This window comes from Arvicola amphibius, chromosome 14, assembly GCF_903992535.2.
Source record: "Arvicola amphibius chromosome 14, mArvAmp1.2, whole genome shotgun sequence".
NCBI classification, from domain to species: Eukaryota; Metazoa; Chordata; class Mammalia; order Rodentia; family Cricetidae; genus Arvicola; species Arvicola amphibius.
Window position 1 is genome coordinate 44,298,935 of NC_052060.1, and position 18,471 is coordinate 44,317,405.

At 40.3% G+C, this 18,471-nt stretch overlaps 1 protein-coding gene and 1 non-coding gene across 3 annotated transcripts in view; one reads left to right on the forward strand and one right to left on the reverse strand.

Moving 5' to 3' along the window:
• Positions 1-17,593, forward strand: part of Dnajb14 (DnaJ heat shock protein family (Hsp40) member B14) — a 49,845-nt gene extending 32,252 nt beyond the window's left edge. For both annotated transcript variants that reach the window (XM_038311722.1, XM_038311723.1), the window contains 5 exons: positions 1,982-2,167; positions 3,686-3,780; positions 4,437-4,546; positions 5,031-5,203; positions 10,207-17,593. In XM_038311722.1, coding sequence (XP_038167650.1) covers positions 1,982-2,167; positions 3,686-3,780; positions 4,437-4,546; positions 5,031-5,203; positions 10,207-10,331 — 689 coding nt within the window. In that variant the 3' untranslated portion in view covers positions 10,332-17,593. The remainder of the gene's footprint in view (positions 1-1,981; positions 2,168-3,685; positions 3,781-4,436; positions 4,547-5,030; positions 5,204-10,206) is intronic.
• LOC119801565 lies at positions 14,446-14,549 on the reverse strand. Its single transcript, XR_005283247.1, has one exon. It is a non-coding gene; the product is annotated as a U6 spliceosomal RNA (small nuclear RNA).
• Positions 17,594-18,471: the final 878 nt, after the last annotated feature.

An 18,471-nucleotide genomic window follows, 5' to 3' on the forward strand; every position in this document is an offset into this window, starting at 1 on the left:
CCCCAAACTAGAAAGAGCCCAGCTGTCATGGAGAGCATGAGCAGTTAACCCAACAGTGCTGTATCCTTACCATAGAGTACTATGTAGTAATAAAAACGAACACCCTCCTGCCATGCGACTAGCTGGGTCTCTCTGGATACTGTGCTCATTGAAATGAGTCAGTTCCAAAGAGTTTTATTTATATGAAGTAATCCTATTTTTATTCTGTGTTATTTATACAACATATATATGTTGTATATATTGTATATATATATATATACATATACATATGTGTGTGTGTATGTGTGTGTGTGTGTGTGTGTGTGTGTGTGTGTGTGACAGTCTCAATATGTAACCCAGGTTGACTTTAAACTCAAGGTCCTCTGTCTCCGCTTCTCACGTGCTGACATTGTAGGTATGCATCCCCAACTCTGGGTCTTCAACATCCTAGAAATGGTAAAAATAGAGAACTGACTAATAGTTCATTAGTTGTCAGGGATTGAGGAGCAACAGGATGGAGCAGGGATTGGATCCAGTTATATAAAAGGACCCCTTAGTGAGATGGTTCAGCTAGTATAAAAGTGCTCGCCATGCAAACCCAGGAACCTGAGTTCCACTCCCAGAACCACAGAAAGGTGGTCAGAAAAAAACTGACTTGATCAGGTTGTAGCCTTGGCCTACGTGTCCACAGCACACACCTGCACACATACAAAGTGAGGAATTAGAGTACTTGAAAGAATGTTCTAGGGGCTGGAGAGATGGCTCAGAGGTTAAGGGCACTGAGTATTCTTCCAGAGGTCCTGAGTTCAATTCCCAGCAACCACATGGTAGCTCACAACCAACTGTAATGAAATCTGGTGCCCTCTTCTGGCCTGCAGGGATACATGCAGACAGAACGCTGTAAACAAAATAAATAAATCTTTTTAAAAAAAGAATGTTCTATTGACATAATTAGTACTTAGTACTCCATTTATGATATTTTGCTATAATTGATATTATCACTAGGAGAAATTAGGAAAAAGGTGTAGAGGATATCTGTTGTGTATTTTAAAAGTGTGTACGCATCTATAATTATCACAAAGTAAAACATTTGAAGAAAAAATTCTGAACATCAAAATAAAATTTGTATTTAATTCTCTAAATAGCTAAGAGCTGCAAGCATTCCTGAATTTTGCACATGCACTAAATGGTTGAATAGTTCAAGGCTAGCCTGGGCCATGTAGTGAGACCCAACTACAAAACCAAAACAAACAGCAACAACATGTAAGACTTTGCGCTGGACCCTTGGGCACTGCAGCACAGGCGTAGACAGTCTCTACTCTCATGTGGAGTTTTCTGTCGTAAGGAAAACAAGTTGTTTAGAAATAAAATAGGTGGTGGTGTGCAAAAAGAAAAAGATTTCCAGCAGAAATGTCTTGGGTTATATATTGGCTATGTATTCATATTATGCTGAGCATTTGACCTCAGACAACTCACTCACCAAGTAAGCTTTGGATCTTATTGCGAAGGAGAAACTATTAACCAGCGAAGGGCGGGAATGGTAGGGTTCTCCATACATGCTGGATACCACCGTGATTGTTGGGAGTAGTCTTGTTTGTCAGGGTGGCCTTGAACTTGAAATCTTCCTGCCTTGGCTTCCCAAGTGCTGGGATTAAAAGTGTGTGACGTCCATCCATGCTGTGTAGTTGAGCAATCTTGAATGGCTCACTCTAAGAACATAAAGTGGGGGACTGTGTTTTAGAGGCCATGGTGTAATGTTGCAGGGGAGAGATGGCAATTCCTTTGTTTCCAAGGCAGTGGGAAGATTTGACTATTACAGAAAGCTCTATTGAGATAACATGATGTTGCAAAAATATACATATACTATTTAAAAGAAATTGTTACCATTTTGTAATTTTTCTCAGTTGATTTCAAGTAATATTTGAGTTGATGCTTCTGTATGTGAGACAATCTACAGACTGAAGATGTTACTTTCTAATGCTGCTGCTTGTTGCTTTTTTAGAGATTGGAAATGCTTATGCAGTTTTAAGCAATCCAGAGAAACGAAAACAGTATGACCTCACGGGCAGTGAAGACCAAGCTTGTAATCACCAAAACAACGGCAGGTTCAATTTCCACCGAGGCTGTGAAGCCGACATAACTCCGGAGGACCTGTTCAATATCTTTTTTGGAGGTGGATTTCCTTCAGGTACTCTGAGCTTATTTTGTTTTTTCAGCTAGACTTCATAAAGATTTCCAGTGTTCTCATCCAGGCTTCGTTCTGTTTTAAGACAGAGTTTCACTCTAGTCTGGAGCTCACTATGTAACCTGGGCTAATCTCCACCTTACAGCAGCCCTCCTGCCTCAGTCTCCCAAGTGGTGGAGTTACTGGCTGGAGCACAAGGATCTTGCCTGTGTTTCCCACAGGCTTTCCACCAAAGGAGGGAAGCATCAAGGGTTACCATGGTCACTGGGCCTGTCTTTAATTAAAAGGGTTAAAGGATGTAGATGACTTGTCTTAGTGGAAGCTGAAGGAAAAGAGTGTAGGCCAGAGGTTATGTGTCATAGAGGTTACAACAGGGGAAGCATCTGGTATCCGGGTGGAGTGATCGGCATTAACGCCCTAGACTCTTAATGCCAATGTATGTAAAGGCCCTCATCTGTATTTTCATTGAAGTAGTAGACAGTCTGATTGATACATAAACTTTTTAGATGCCTTTTTATTGTGGTAGAGTAGGAGCAGCCACTTAAACAAGTCTGGCAAGGAGTATCATTTCCCACTATGTGAGAAGATCTAACAGTGCTGGCATAAACAATGTAAACTCTTATTTTCACTTACTGTGAGTTGTTTATGTGGAAATAAATTTAAGAATAATATTTTAAGCTCTCAGCTTGTTTATGACATTGACGTAAAGTGCTGAGGAAAATGTCCCATTCAAAATGAGAATCTGACTGAGAGCCTGTCTTAATCTCATAGAGAGAGAGTTGTCACTGATGGGAGCCTGTCTTAGTCTCATAGAGAAAGAGAGTTGTCACTGATGGGCATCTTTGCAAAGCATCCCTGAGTTGTAAATAGAAGTGAATGATCAAAACTCTAAACTGTGTTTTGACAAATTGGAGTCTATTACCTCCAAGGAAAGTTACTAAAACTAGGAATTTTGACTTAAAATATGTTGGCAAAAGTCAGAAATCTTGGAAACAAAACTTTTTTCTTAATAGTTAATTTGAAGCTCTCTGTTAGTTATAACATGGTTTACTTTGTCAATAGTAGTCATTTCTGGCCCTTCTCTCCATTTGAAAACAACTAAATATGTCCATCTGTGATCCACTTATACTTTAATATATTAGCATTTTTAAAACATTAATTGTAATACTCTCTTTGGATTTCTAGATGTATGTGATATAGTTAAGTGCAGAAATCAGAATTTTCAGAATAAAGACCTAAGGTTTGTAGGAACAACCACCACCAGTGATGGCCCTTCATGTGTGGAGCATTGTTAAGGAACTCTCTCCCACATTTTCACACAGAAATTTAGAAATCTGGGTACGGTAACTCATATCTGATTTGGAAGGTAGAGGCAAGATCAGACAGTGAACATTCATTGTTAAAACAAACATCCAGTAATTTAGTTACTCTCAAGAAAGGTGTGCATGATGGCGTGTGTCTTTTTTTGTAGCATCAAGGCAAACGGGATTCACTAATTTAACCTCGTCTTTAATTTTCTAGGTAGTGTACACTCATTTTCAAATGGCCGGGCTGCTTACAGCCAGCAACATCAACACCGACACAGTGGCCACGAAAGAGAAGAAGAAAGAGCAGATGTATGTTTATAATGTGATTATAAATCTTAAAATGACAAATTCTAGTTCAGGAAAGCAATTAGAATTGACTAAAAATAGGGCAAGTTGTTTTAGGAAATAATGAGTTTTCTCTTAGCAAGTGACGTCCTATGAGAATAATTGAGACACAGGAGTAGAGGTCAGGATAGGGTGGTGGCAGTATGGGCCTTTTGATTTGGTATTGCATAATTCTGATAAAGGTATATCTGTATTTTGTACGTTCTTAAGGTGGCTTCTTTCTATTGATCTGGAAAAATTTAGAAATGATGCTGAAAACCCTTGGGTAGAGAATCTTTGTTTGGTTCTAATGCAGGCATACCTGATTGCCTGTGTTAATGAAACTCCTCATGTAGAAAGCTGCATGGAAAGGACACTGGACGAGACAGGAAGGGGCCTGAGCCCAGCTCCTGCAACCCCGGGTGACTCGGTGTGCATGGCAGGAGGAGGCTTCCTTGTCTCTCAAAGGAGACTGGATTAGTATTTTTGTATTTTGGGGGTTATAACAGGAAGTTGAGATTATTCAGCAAGTTTGAAAGCACTGTCCTAGATGGCCACAGATGGTCTTCATACTTGTCAGAATGTAGGAACCACTGGATTGCTGGCAGTCATTACACTGTTGTTCTCTGCTCTTTTTATAGGGAGGGTTCTCTGTGTTCATCCAGCTGATGCCCATTATTGTGCTGATCCTAGTGTCGTTGTTAAGCCAGTTGATGGTCTCCAATCCTCCTTATTCCTTATATCCCAGATCGTAAGTAGCTAAGTGAAATTTTACATTTAATTGTTGCTGTTTTATTTCTTCCCTTGAAGGATCCTTTGATGTTTTTAAGTGCCAAACTCTTTTACAAGAAAATCTCTAATTCTAAAAATAGTGATACATTTGTATGATTGTTGCTGTTGTATACTTGTCCCACTTGGATCAGGACAAAAGTGTTATGTTTGACTTTGAACTTAATGTAGTAGTTAATACATTGACATGAAACACAGAAAGGAAAAGGAAAAAATTGGTCTTGGGCGTGTGTCATTAAATGGGAAATGACGTACTTAAGTGATGGGAAGACAAAGGAATCTTAACCAAAAAGTGCGTACTTTGTGCAAAGTGGTTTGGAGCAGTTTTCAAGAATGTAACCAATACTGATGTTAACTTTAAATTGCTTTTATTTTTGTTTCTTGATTTGAATATTAGGATATAGTTTTAATTAAATGAAAAATGATCCTATATCTCTTTTTTGCAGTGGATCAGGACAAACTATTAAAATGCAGACAGAAAACTTGGGCGTTGTTTATTACGTCAGTAAGGACTTTAAAAGCGAATACAAAGGAGCACTATTACAAAAGGTAGAAAAGAGCGTGGAGGAAGATTATGTGACGAATATTCGAAATAACTGTTGGAAAGAAAGACAGCAGAGTAAGTCTATCAAATATTTTCTAACATTTTAGAAAAACTTTAGAGTCTCTGTAATGCTTGTAGTAGATTATAGTGACGAGGCGAGCAGGCCTGCTTTTCGTCCCGCCCGGCCCCTGCACAGCCAGCTTTACACCTGAAATAACAGCACACAAATTGTATTCTTTTAAACACTGCTTGGCCCATTAGCTCTAGCCTCTTATTGGATAACTCTCACATCTTGATTAACCCATATTTAGTAATCTGTGTAGCACCACGAGGTGGTGGCTTACCGGGAAGATTCTAGCCTGCATCCATCTCAGAGAGGAGAGTCATGGCATCTGCCTCACTGCCTTCTACCCAGCATCCTGTTCTGTTTACTCCGCCTACCTAATTTTCTGTCCTATCAAAGGGCCAAGGCAGTTTCTTTATTAACCAATGAAAGTAGCAAATAGACAGATGACCCTCCTCCATCAGTAGATTATGCTACTTAAGGAAGGAAATTACCTGGTTTATAATTGGAATCCAGTACACGAATGAGTACAGTCAGCCCTCTATGTTTGAGGCATCCCTCATCCATGGATTCATTCAGCTGTCAATCAAAAGAGCAGGTGTGTCTGTCCTGAACATGTGCCAATGGTTTTGTTTTCATTGTTCTCTAAGCCATCCACTGTAACAACTCTCTGCATGACATCTCCACCATATCAGGCAGCATTAGTAAGATGGAGGCAGCATGCACAGGAGGATATCTGTAGGACATGCAAACACAGATGTTTTGTGTAAGAGACGTACACGTCCTTGTGTCTTAGCATGTGGAGACCCTGAAAGCAATCTAACATGTCTATTGACTGTAATGATTTTTCTACACATGGCAAACCATAATAATTGGCACAGTATAATAACTTACTAAATGGATCTTGTCTCACTGTGTTTCATGAGCATTTTTGTTAAATAGATATATTCTTCCAGCCGTACATTATCTAGAAGATCAAGTTGCTTCTTGCTGAACGAGTTACCTTATCATCATAACACATTACTCAGTAAGCATTCAGCATAGTGGCTTGTACCAGTGTTAAGTGTTATTTAGTATTTAGTTATGGCCTATTTGTGTTAGCATATGTCTTAGGGTTTCTATTGCTGTGAAGAGACACCATGACCACAGCAACTCTTTTTTGTTGTTGTTGTTTTTTCGAGGCAGGGTTTCTCTGTTTAACAGTACTTGCTGTCCTGGAACTCACTTAGTAGACCAGGCTGGCCTCGAACTCACTGAGATCTGTCTGCCTCTGCCTCCCAAGTGCTGGGATTAGAGGCAAGTGCCACTCTCTTCTGGCTACAGCAACTCTTATAAAGGAAAACATTTAATTGGGCATGACGTATGGGTTCAGAGACTTAAGTCTGTTGTCATTATGGAAGCACAGTAGCATGCAGACAGACATGGTGCTAGAGTGGTAGCTGATAGTTCTATGTCCAGATTGCCTGACTTGAGCACTTGAAACCTCAAAACCCATCTCCAGTGACACACTTTCTCCAATAAGTTTACTTCCTCCAACAAGGCTATACATACCTTCTCCAACACCATATCTCCTCCAACAAGGCCACACCTCCTCCAGCAAGGCCACACCTCTTCCAACAAGACCACAGTTCTTAATTGTGCCTTTCTCTATGAGCCTATGGGGGCCATTTTTTATTCAAATCACCACACATTTATTAATTACACATAATACTGGGTTGTTATAAGAAGCCCGCTTGTTTTGTTCCTGGCTGCTGAGCCCCGAAATAATCACACAGAAACTGTATTAATTAAATCACTGCTTGGCCCATTAGCTCTAGCTTCTTATTGGCTAACTTTTATATTAATTTAACCCATTTCTATTAATCTGTATATCACCACATGGCTGTGACTTACCCGGTAAAGTTCCCAGCATCAGTCTTCAGCGGCTCCATGACTTCTCTCTGACTCCGCCCTTCTTTCTCCCAGCATACAGCCTAGGTTTTCCTGCCTAGTTCTGTTCTGTCCCTGCCATAGGCTCAGAGCAGTTCTTTATTCATTAACCAATAAAAGCAACAATAGACAGAAGGACCTTGCACACCATTTCCCCTATTCTGTTTAAACAAAAAGGAAGACTTTAACTTTAACATAGTAAAATTACATATAACAAAAGTTATCAAGCAAGAATTACAGTTATATCTATTTTATCTTTGATCATACCTAAGGAAAATTATAACTACATAATTTAACTTGGTTTAATTTAGCAGTCCCCAGAATTAAATATAATCCAGACTCTCTGAATTTTCCATCTTTACATGGCTTGTTTTTAGTCTATTACTTTTTCTACAAGTTTAATATTTATTTTGTTATCTTTGTTTTAACCTATGACTGTCTGTACTCTGACTCTTTAAAGACTTTGTTTTATTTTTTAAAAAACTATGTACTCTTTTTTATAACTCTCTGTACTCTTTTTCTTCTCTTTCCCAAGCTTATGTACATTTATCTAACAATGTGACCCATTTAGAGGTCTATATGTGTCTGAATCTGTTTTTATTGTGTAGCTGTAATCCTTTTCTGACCAGGACGGCTTCTTAAAATGCTAAGCACTTCTTAAAAACTTAGGATGCATCGTTGCTAGGGGTAATACAGAATTTCCTGCTTGCCCTGCCCAGTCCAGCATGGTGAAGCCGCTAGCCATCTCTGAGAGCCATGTACACTGCCCCACTTCCAGGCACACAGCCGGTCCAAGTTGCCATCAAGCAAGCCACAGCCTCTGCTCACAAACCCCATCCAAATACTTGGCCTCCCGAAAGACATTGTCCTGGCAGCATGGCCCAGAAAGCTGGCATTTCAAAACTGCAGCTTTTTTCCCTGCTACTGCTGAATCATGAAAACCTCTCTTAAAGGAGTCACCATATGCCACCAGCAAGCATAGCCCATTCAGGGGAAAAATGTGGCTAAAGTTTGTCTTTTAGTGTCTATAATTCCTTTGCAAGCCCTCTCAGGTTTTAAGTGGATTTTAGTTGATCATGTGGGTGCCAATTTGTACATTTAATACATGTATATAAAGTATTTTGATCATATTCACCTCCCAGTACCACCGTGCTTCCCTCACACTCCTGCTGATTCCTCCCTCTTTTCTTCCCAGTTGTCTTCCTGTTTTCCTCTCTCTCTCTCTCTCTCTCTCTCTCTCTCTCTCTCTCTCTCTCTCTCTCTCTCTCTCTCTCTCCTCCCTCCCTCCCTCCCTCTCTCCCTCTCTCGTGTTTAACTAGGGCTCCTTTTGGGAGTGTGGGTATGTACAGGAACATGGGCATCTTTGTACTGGTTCTGTAACACCACTAAAGAAAATCTCTCTCCCTTTTCCCTTCAGCAACAACTAACCGCAGATAGCTGTAGAGCCTCATGATGCTCTCCCCTTGCCAACTGTTAACTCGGTAGAGACCTCAGAGAGGGCTGGGGCCTTCCTCCCGCTCCATGCAAGAGTACTGATGACCCAGATCTTGCAGATCACAACCACTGTGATTCAAGAGCATCAGTGATGTCATTCCTGGTAGACATCGTTCCACAGCCAGCCTTTCCAGCTTTCATTCCCTTCATTCTCCCCAAGCTTAGGTGGGGAGGGTGGGAATGCCCCATGGGGGAGCCTTTAGCATAGTCACTCACAGTCACAGTCGGCAGAGAGCACCTCCCTTTCTGTTCAGAGCTGGTGGCGTGTTATTCACTGGGTTAGACAAGTGTTTAAAGACAAGCTTACTGTGTCCATTTAGCAAAACAATAGCATAGCTCTTCCAGTTGGGCCTATGATCTCACAGCCACAGGGTTGTGACCAGGTTTACAGTACCAGGTGTGAATTCCTTCCTGTGGAGTGGACCTCAAGTCCAATCAGAATGTGGTTAGTTACCCCATAACAACCATGGCGCTGTTGTACGATGGGCACACACTGCTTAGCAGGGTAGTAGACCAGCACCCAGCATCCACAGCTGATGATAGTTCTCCAATAGCCTATGTCACTCCTTTTGTAATTATGAAGGCTGTCTGGGAAGGAGAAGGCATCCAGCTTTGCCAGTTTGATTCTCCTATGACCAAGCCATGTAATATGTTCAGCTGTAAAGTCTTATCATCTAATTCTTGCAGGCGGAATTGTTCTTATTTTTCAAGTTGTGTGGGGGCAGTACTTGTGTATATGTGGGGGACTGCTGTATTTTCCAGTTTTTTCCCCAAGTGTGAAAGCACACACAATCCTGGCACTTAGGGTGTTGCTGCAGAAGGACGGCAAGTTTGAAGCCAGCTTGGGCTATATCTTGAAATCTGTTCTCATGAGGAAAAAGAAAGCGGAGGGAGAGGAGGGTTTTATTTTAATTTGTGTCTTTATTTGGGGGAGTGGTTTTTTGAGACAGGGTTTCTCTATGTACTGATGGCTGTCCTGGAACTAGCTCTGTAGACCAGGCTAGCCTCGAACTCGAACTGCCTCTGCCTCCTGAGTGCTGGGATTAAAGGTGTGTGCTACCACCCAGCTTAATTTGTGTTCTTAATTGTTGGGATTATCATAAACCACACAGAGCCATGGTAAGTCCTGGTTTCAGGTGATATTTTAGAAAAGCTGAGAAGTTATCCCAGCACCTTAGCCACTGGGCTCTGGAGTAAAGGGGAAGGGCTCTGGGAGGAGATGGCAGGGCTCGAGCCTTATTCTCTGTTGGTGTTGGTTTTGTGTGCTAAGTCAAAGTAAAGTTATATCTAAAGAAAAAACCTGATGGGTGTGATGGTACACACCTTTAATCATAGCACTCAGAGGCAAAGGCTGGAGGACGTCCAAATTCAAGGCCAGTCTGGTCCACAGGCTGAGCTTTAGGACAGCCAGGTCTGTGGAGAGACCCTGTTTATAGGAATTGTATTTGGTTCTTTCTTTAAAGTCAGTTCAGAGAAATTTATTTGTGTGTGTGTGTGTGTGTGTGTGTGTATGAATTCTCTAAAGTGTTATTTAAATTTAATCAACTAAGGTGATGTGAATTGTTGTTAACTAACGAATATTTGTTTACAGAAACAGATATGCAGTATGCTGCTAAAGTGTACCGTGATGAGCGGCTGCGAAGGAAGGCAGATGCTCTAAGCATGGACAACTGCAAAGAGCTGGAGCGGCTGACCAGTCTCTACAAGGGGGGATAAGCCGGAAGTCCCACCTACTCCTTCCCACGTACTCTGTCTTTTCTGTACATTTCATTTCGCCGTGAAGCCGAAGAAGACTTGATTAAAGACTAAGCTGAGTAGTTGACTCCTGAAATCTTGGACTGTTGATGACCTACTGGCGCATTCAGTAGTAAGAGCGGAAAACTAAATATTTTAGTATGCTTCTGCACTTACTTTCCCTCTGAAATCTTACATGATTCCTTACGATGTCTGGAGAGGATTATCACACCTGTAGCAATTGCCAGTTTTAGTGATTCTCCATTATTCCTTTGCCATGTAAATAATTTTAGAATCATTTTGTGTATATATGAATGCTTTGCCTTTTATTTAAATTATTTTAGCATTTAGCTCCATGAGGCGCTCCGTTTAGGCTGATGGAATGAATGTTTATGACACAGTACCATTTTCCATTAGGTATTTGGGTGTGTGGAGTTTAAACAATGAAACTTTTTCAAAAAGAAAAGACAAAACTTTATGTAAAAGCTTATAACAGTGTAGAAGGAATTGACATTTTTAATATTGTTCTTATATTCCAGAATATGTAATGAGATAAATGAACTGGTATATACTATCAGTATGCTCTTTAGTTTTATGAATTGCTAAGCCATACATAGGAACAAAATGCTATAAGATAGATTTTAAAGAAAATATGATGACAAATATTATGCTAAATGACTTTTCAATGGTAAGTTGCAGTTATGCCAGTCACAATTCCGGTAATTAAAAGTTAGCCCCAAATGTTCATTTCAAGGCTACTGAAGCTTATGAAGCAAAAGATGAACTTTCTTCCCATGGAAATTCAATTACATGGATATTATTGAAGCAGGACCCCAAAGCAAATGGATTCTTCTACAAATATATAATAAGAACAAAATGACCACTAACACCCAGCGATGTGCCTTTCCAAGTGCCGCTGACTTACCTGACAGAGCACGATCTCACAGCTGGAGCTGTGATTGACAGCAAGACCTCATCTGAGCATTCTGAGCTAAGCTCACTTGCCCCCAGGCAACTCATCAGATCTTTAGACTCAGCTTCTTGTAACTCAATCTGTAATACATGGTGGGAAAACACAGCTGGGACTTGAAGTTCTGGTGCTTTCTAGGTTTGAAATGATTTCTGGTCTTCTATGTTTAACAATAGTAATGGCTTCATGGTTTTGCTTCATACAGTTAAGGAATTACAAACACAGTTTTGGTAGTTTGTCCTATCCCATTGCTCAAGAATGAGAATGTTAGGTAGAGAGACTTTGTGGTTTTGCTTATGGATTCTTTTCTAAATATTGCTGTTTTGTCATCTGTTGACTTGTCTTGAAAACAGTCTCTTGTATTCTGTTGTCAGAGTATCCAGAAGAAAGACCTGATTGTAATTACACACATGGTTTTAGGTGTCTGGACAGCCCCACCATGCCTAAAAACGGGACCTGTAACAAGAGGAGTACGCAAAGAAAAGGTTCATCCTGAAGTTCTCACACCATACATTTAATATAAAACTATTAAAGCGCTGCACATCTAGTCATGCTTCGTAAGAACCTTTTCCTCACCATCATCCATATTTCTGTCACTCTCTAAAGTAGAATCTTGACTTTTCTAGCTTCTGAGGAACACCTTCAAAGGACCATGTACCACAGTGGCTGCCTCTAGCTCCTCAGTATGTGTCTGTCCATGGGTTCTCCATGTTCTCACGAAGGCCGAGGGCTTGATGTAGGGATCACTGCTCTTTGCTTGTGATAAACTGGGGTTGAGTTTTACACTAATGTCACATTCACAATTCCAGGGCACTCTGGGCCTTGTTCTCAGAGCCTTCCAAGTTCTGTTCTGCTTCCTTCAGCAAACTTCCTGTCTGACGATTAGCCTGAATTAGAGTTGTTTAGTTGATGGGAATGGTTCCCTAAAGTTGCATGCCTTAAACATAGCTGCTTGTATTTTTCTACTTCTCTTTCATTCAAATCTTTTTCAGCTCTCATTTCAGCGTCCAGTTTGCAGATTTCTGAATTGCATCAAACTGTTATTATTCCTTTAACTTCTTTGTATTTCCATCAGTTGTTGATCTTGTTCTCTGGAAGAAGATGATAAGACTTAGTGATTCTCTTCCCAGAGTCCTCTGGTCCTTGAGGAGACTGCCATGCTGCTTTTGTGATGCTTTTGTGCTTGCTCATTGCATCACTTTCTTTCTGTATTTTGGGTCTCACCACGTAGCTCTGGCTGGTTGGAGCTCTCAGTGTAGACCAGGCTGGCCTGGAACTCACAGAGATTGGCCTGTGCCCCACCCCACCCATGCTGGGATTAATGGAATGTGCTCCCACACCTGGTAATAAAGTGGGATGGTTTTTTGTTTTCTTTTTTGTTTTGTTTTGTTTTGTTTTGTTTTTGAGACAGTGTTTCTCTGTGTAGCCCTGGCTGTTCTTTAGACCAGGCTGAATCTCTGTAGACAGAGATCCACTGTCTCTGCCTCCCCCAAGTGTGGGGATTAAAGGCATGCACCACCACCACCCGGCTATAATGTGTATTTTCATTCAGAAGAACACATAGTTTTCCATTTCCCATGAAAATCATGGCTCTTATGTTTAACATAGCCATTGAAATATCCATTTCAAAACTCTTGTTTTTAAAGATCTGTGACAACTAAATTCTTAAGTTTCTTGTTCATGTAAGTCCTCTGCTCTTCATTGTAAGGGTTTCTTAAGTCCAGCGCACTTTTGAAGTCTTGTTTTATCTGTGTTTGATCTGAAGAATGACGTGTTGTACACACTGTTTCAGCTCAGTAACTTCCTTAGTTGTCCCTATGGTCTCCAGCCAGATTTGCACTGATTGTCCCAGTCTGTTCAGTTTTCTGCCTTGCTCTGTTAGCACAGCCTTTAACCTGGAACATTCTACGCAAGCTTGTGAGGGCTTCAACCGCTGGTCATTCCTGGGATTCTTGCGACTGTTTGAAATGTTTTATTATAAATTTTATTTATTCTTATGTTTATGGTGTGTGTGTGTGTGTGTGTGTGTGTGTGTGTGTACATGCGCCAAGGTGCACATGTAGAGATCAGAAAGCACCTTGCAGAAGTGAGTTCTCTTCTTATGCCTTGTTCAATTCTGTGGATTGAACTGGAGTCCTCAGACTTGTGCAGGGAGTGTTTTATCACTGAGCCATCTCACCAGCCTGCCCTCAGATTCTCTTTTCTATCTTAATTCCATAGGCAGTGTCCTCAGAGAGACTCCAGCCTCTTCATGCTATAGCTCTTTCGCCCTGGTGACTAGGTTTAAGTTTTTCATTTTCTCCCTTTTTTTTTTTCAAAAGCTGTGTTTTATTAATGCATATTAGTTACATATGGTAATGGGTTTCATTATGACATGTTCATACACATGTATAATACATTCCATCATCTTCACCCCCTATGGCCCTCTCTCCTTCAGTCTTTTTGTTGATGATGATGATGATGATGACCCAAGGAGTTTTCATTGTGTTGCATGTAGGGAATAGGTGAGGGGTTATTTACAGGAACATCGGCACATTACCAGTGCCTGCAACCCTGAAGGAAATGTCTCCCTCCCTCATCAGCCGCTAGATAGATGCTCAGATACTCATGAGCCCCCCCCCCCCCCCATCCACAATGGGATGTGGCTAGGCCCGACTTTATAGAGACCATGTGCAGAATCACGGTGTGGTAACTGTGTCGTGGCCAGAAAGCAGTGGTCCGGAACACATAACCACTTCTCGCGTTATTTCCACCCCCTGCTCTTCAGTGTTCTCTGAGCCTAGAAGTGGGTAGTGCAGGTATCCCCTTACGCTGAACACTCAGTAGTCATGTCTCCTCATTACTGTGACCATTATGAGCTCTGAAGTCACTTCTGCCCACTACAGAAATCAGTTTCTCTGACCAAAGCTGGCGGTAAGCCCTCACCCACAAGCACAATAACAGTTTTCTGTCTTTTCATTTTAGTGGAAACCTGCAGTTGAAAAGTTCTGTCTCCACCCCGTGTGGCCTGTGAGCCTCATGGTTTTGCATTTGCTAGTCTTGACGTCCCTGATCTTACTTCCCACTTTTTTCTTCAAAGGAGTTCACTGTGCCTGTTTTCAGTTTCTTTTTGCCTTTCGTTGGATTAAAACATAGAGAAACCTCATGAATTTTTCTGTCATTCTTGCACAGGAGCCATGCTCTTCTCTGTACTGTTCTGCTGTTAATACATGTGCTGCAAAAGTGCGCACACGCCACAGAATTTTAAATATTCTCTTGAGCCTGTAGAATAAGTCACTTAAAATATAGAGTTCTAATTAACTTTGAAAGCTTGTATCTATCAGAAATTTGTAGGAACTTGAATGAAAATCTTTAAGCTCCTTTTCCAGTTCTAGTGGGAAATTTATATTAATGTGATAGATATTTACAAAAACCAAACCTACTTAAATCCCATCCTTAAAGGGATAGAAGAAGATAGGTCAGGTTGAGAAACACTAACACAGCATAGAGTCACACATGGCTTCGGACAGTATTGTTTCTGGTTCATTGCTGTATCCCATCATTCTTATGACACTTATGGGGTTAGATTAAACAGAATTTGGAATTAGCTGTGGTCGTGGCTGACTGAGTGACTGGTATCTTAAGCTACATATAAAGTAAACAAGCAATGACTGAATTGTTAACGATGCCTGAATTGTGGAAGGAAATAGTTGGTGGCTTTGAATTTAACTTCATGTGTATTTAGATGGCTCGAGCTGAAAGATTTTTTGCGTGCTTGCTACTCACGCTGTGATACAAAGCCCAATATTTTCCTGCCTTATAGCCACATGAAGTTTCCCAATTTCATTTGCTCGCTTTCATCCTTACCCAGTAGCTCTTTACCTTTGCATATTAACTAGGAAGTTTGGGAATGGTAGTTACACTATTAGCAACTGATGTTTCATCTCCTTACACACAGAGAAGCATGCACACACGCTCACCCACACACTTGCGGAGGAAAGAACACAGCACTTTCCCTTTTTTTCCATTCCCTTCTTCCTGAAGACATTAACATTAGTTATTTAGTTATCTTGAAGTCTTAGGATTTTTTTTTTGACCAAATAGGCTAACTGACCACTGAGGAATCTCAAGTTTTCCGTCTAATAAGCGAAAACAACATTTTGAGACCTGATTGCATTTGAGAGTACGATCATTTCGTAACTACTACATGCTTACTCATGATTGTCAAATAATTGATAAGCAAAATCAAGGTCCTTACAGTATATAGGATGTCTGTGCGCGCGCACATGTGCTCATGTGCACGGGAGTGTGAAAGCACTGTTTTGTTCAGCTCAGGTGTCCCCAAGAACAGGAGTGTGGAATGCTAGCCCTTGACTTCAAATGCACTTTTATGCTGAATTTTTCTTGCTGTTCAAACTTTTACACTGATATGTAAAGTAAATGAGTTTTCACTCTCCTTATCTTTATTAGTAACATTGGAATGCAGCTATTTCACACGCGATACACTTGTTACTGTGTTCTGAGATGTTTAATTTTAAAACCCCCACTTTTTAAAGCGGTGAAATGATTACTGGTGGGCCAGAGGGCCGCATGAGCCATCCTTTCAATCAGGCAAGTGTTATAGCAAAGGACCAAGCGGTTTAAAGAGAAACGAGTGTCTTTGCTTAGCTTCCCCACTCGACGCTTGAGCATCTGGTTCTGGTTAGCTTTTTATTGAGTGAGGCAAACGGAAAGGAAACCCATAGCATTTTTTATTATCTACATAGAAAGTGTGTGAAAATGAACATCCTGAATTCCAATTCATGAGCTAAAAAAACTTTTGTCTGCCAGCCATATCAGAATAAGTGGAATCTTTAAAATTCTCTGTAAACCAATGAAAATAAAAGAAAAACCTAACAATAACCTCTACATTTTGTTTTTCTATAAATCCAGTTTCCATTACAAGTAGAAGTTAGACATGGTAGCTCATACATATAGTCCCAATACTTAAACCACCAAGTGAGGCAGGGGATTTAAGGATTTGAGGCTAGCCTGGGTATCTTGTAAGACTGTTTCAACTACAATAAGAAACAAAAACAAAAGCAGAAAGAACCAGGTTATTTAAGCAATTCTTGCACAACCTTTAATAATCTGGTCGGCTTCACAGTCCTGAAGCCAGGTTCCCTGTTTGCTTTCACTTCTATAAAACAGATACTTTCATATAAATGGAAAACATTTTTTCCTCAAAGCAATGATTCAACACATGCTCCTTATATTAAGGATTATGTAACCACATTTTTGTAAATGCCTGCTGTGTAACTTTTTCCTATTACGTGATTCTTTTTCAATTAATTTGATCTTCTGCTGGTATAGGGGCCAATAGATCTGTGAATATTCTGTGGGTGTGTCCATGTATAAGTGTATATATAATGTATATATTTTCCAGCTAATACCTCAGATGTGTGATTGTTTAGTAAATACCATACTGTTTGCACAGAGCAGGGCTTCCATTAGCAGTAGGTATTCTTATTTCAAAATTTGACCATTAGTGAAGAGGATTTCATTGATGTGAAACCTTTCAGTTTATGTCCACATTTTAATGCAGATTTCCAATTTAAGGCCCATGCGTCAAGTAAAATTGTATCTTTCTGAGTCCAGTAACCCAGAAGTGGTCCTTGAAATGTCCTAGTTTAGAAGTTATTAAAACTCGGGGTAACTGCTTGCTGGAATGTCTAGTAACTGCATAGAGGCAACAGACACCTGATGCAAGTACCAGCAAGATTCTGCTTAGCCCTCCAGCGGTACTGTGAACATTGGAAGGGACTTTTGAGTGACATTCCATAGCCTTTTCACATTACCTTCAGAATGAATTCGTATTTATAATTTATTTATATTTAAAAGTGCTTTATTTTTGGTCTTTAGGTTGCTATGTGTGAAACTTTCCATTTAAAGTTCTTGTTCGTTTTGTTGTTTTGTTTTTTGTTTTTTTTTTAAAGCTGCAGGTCATTTCCAGGATGTGATATATATTTTCAAGGTCTGGTGAGATTTGAATGGAAGCCTTGTGTTAGGAAAATGAAGTACTATTAATAAAGGAGATCTTCACAGTGCATTCAAGATCACATAATTAGGTTTTAAAATGAAAGGTCTGATTTGTAAAAATTTAATGTTATATCAGACTTATCTAAGATTTCCTGTGAGAACTTAAGCTGCTTTTGATTTTTAATGAATGTTGTAATGAATGATTTATGAATTTTTGTCTTTCAGTCTGTAATTTATCTCAACATATTAATAAAAAGAAGGGATGTTCTCACCATAAGAGGCTTGTCTTCATTATATTTTATCCTTTTGTTTTTTGAGACAGAGTCTCACTCTGTAGCTCTTGCTGTCCTGGAACTCACCCTGTTGACCAGACTGGCCTTGAACTCACAGAGATCTGCCTGCCTCTGCCTCTCGAGTGCTGGAATTAAAGGCGTGTGCCACCACCTACTGGCATATTTTGTGTCTTCATATGTTCATTCTTTCATTCATTCAATCATTCAATAAATGTACAAATCCCTGCTGTATTACAGGTCATGAGCTGAGAGCTGGGAATTATTCACTGAACAAGACAAAGCTCTAAGTGTAAATTTAAATCAATAAAATATTATTGTCAAGGAAAATCTAGTTTTAATCTTGATACATGTGAGAGGATCACAAAGGACAATGAGAACCTTTACCTAGAGCACCCGAGCTGTCCTGGAAAGGTAAAGGAAGATTTCACTGGGAAAGTAAACTTAAGCTGAAACCAAAAAGGCAAAAAAACAAAAAAAGAAGAGCAAGGTGAAATACTAGAGAAAGGCTTCATACAGTGTGTGCCAACTGTCATCCTGAAAGTGTTAGGATTCATGGCAGCTTAGGTTGCTTGCACAAGATCAAGCCAGTCAGTATTCTAGCATGGAGTGGGGAGGGGTTCATGGGCCCTAATTGAGGAGTTATGGACAGTTGATGGCTTCTGAGAGAGGGGGTCAGTTTTCTTTAAGGGTGGTCCCATGTAGGTTGATTGTGCTCCATTGGATAGTCCCACAGGCCCAGGAGTATATGAGCAGCACAAACTGGACTTGAAAAATTATTGGGAAAAGGGAAAAAGGACACCATGTTTGGGGGTATGGAAATGAGGGTGGACCTTGGAGGAGTTGAGTCTTATCAGAATACATT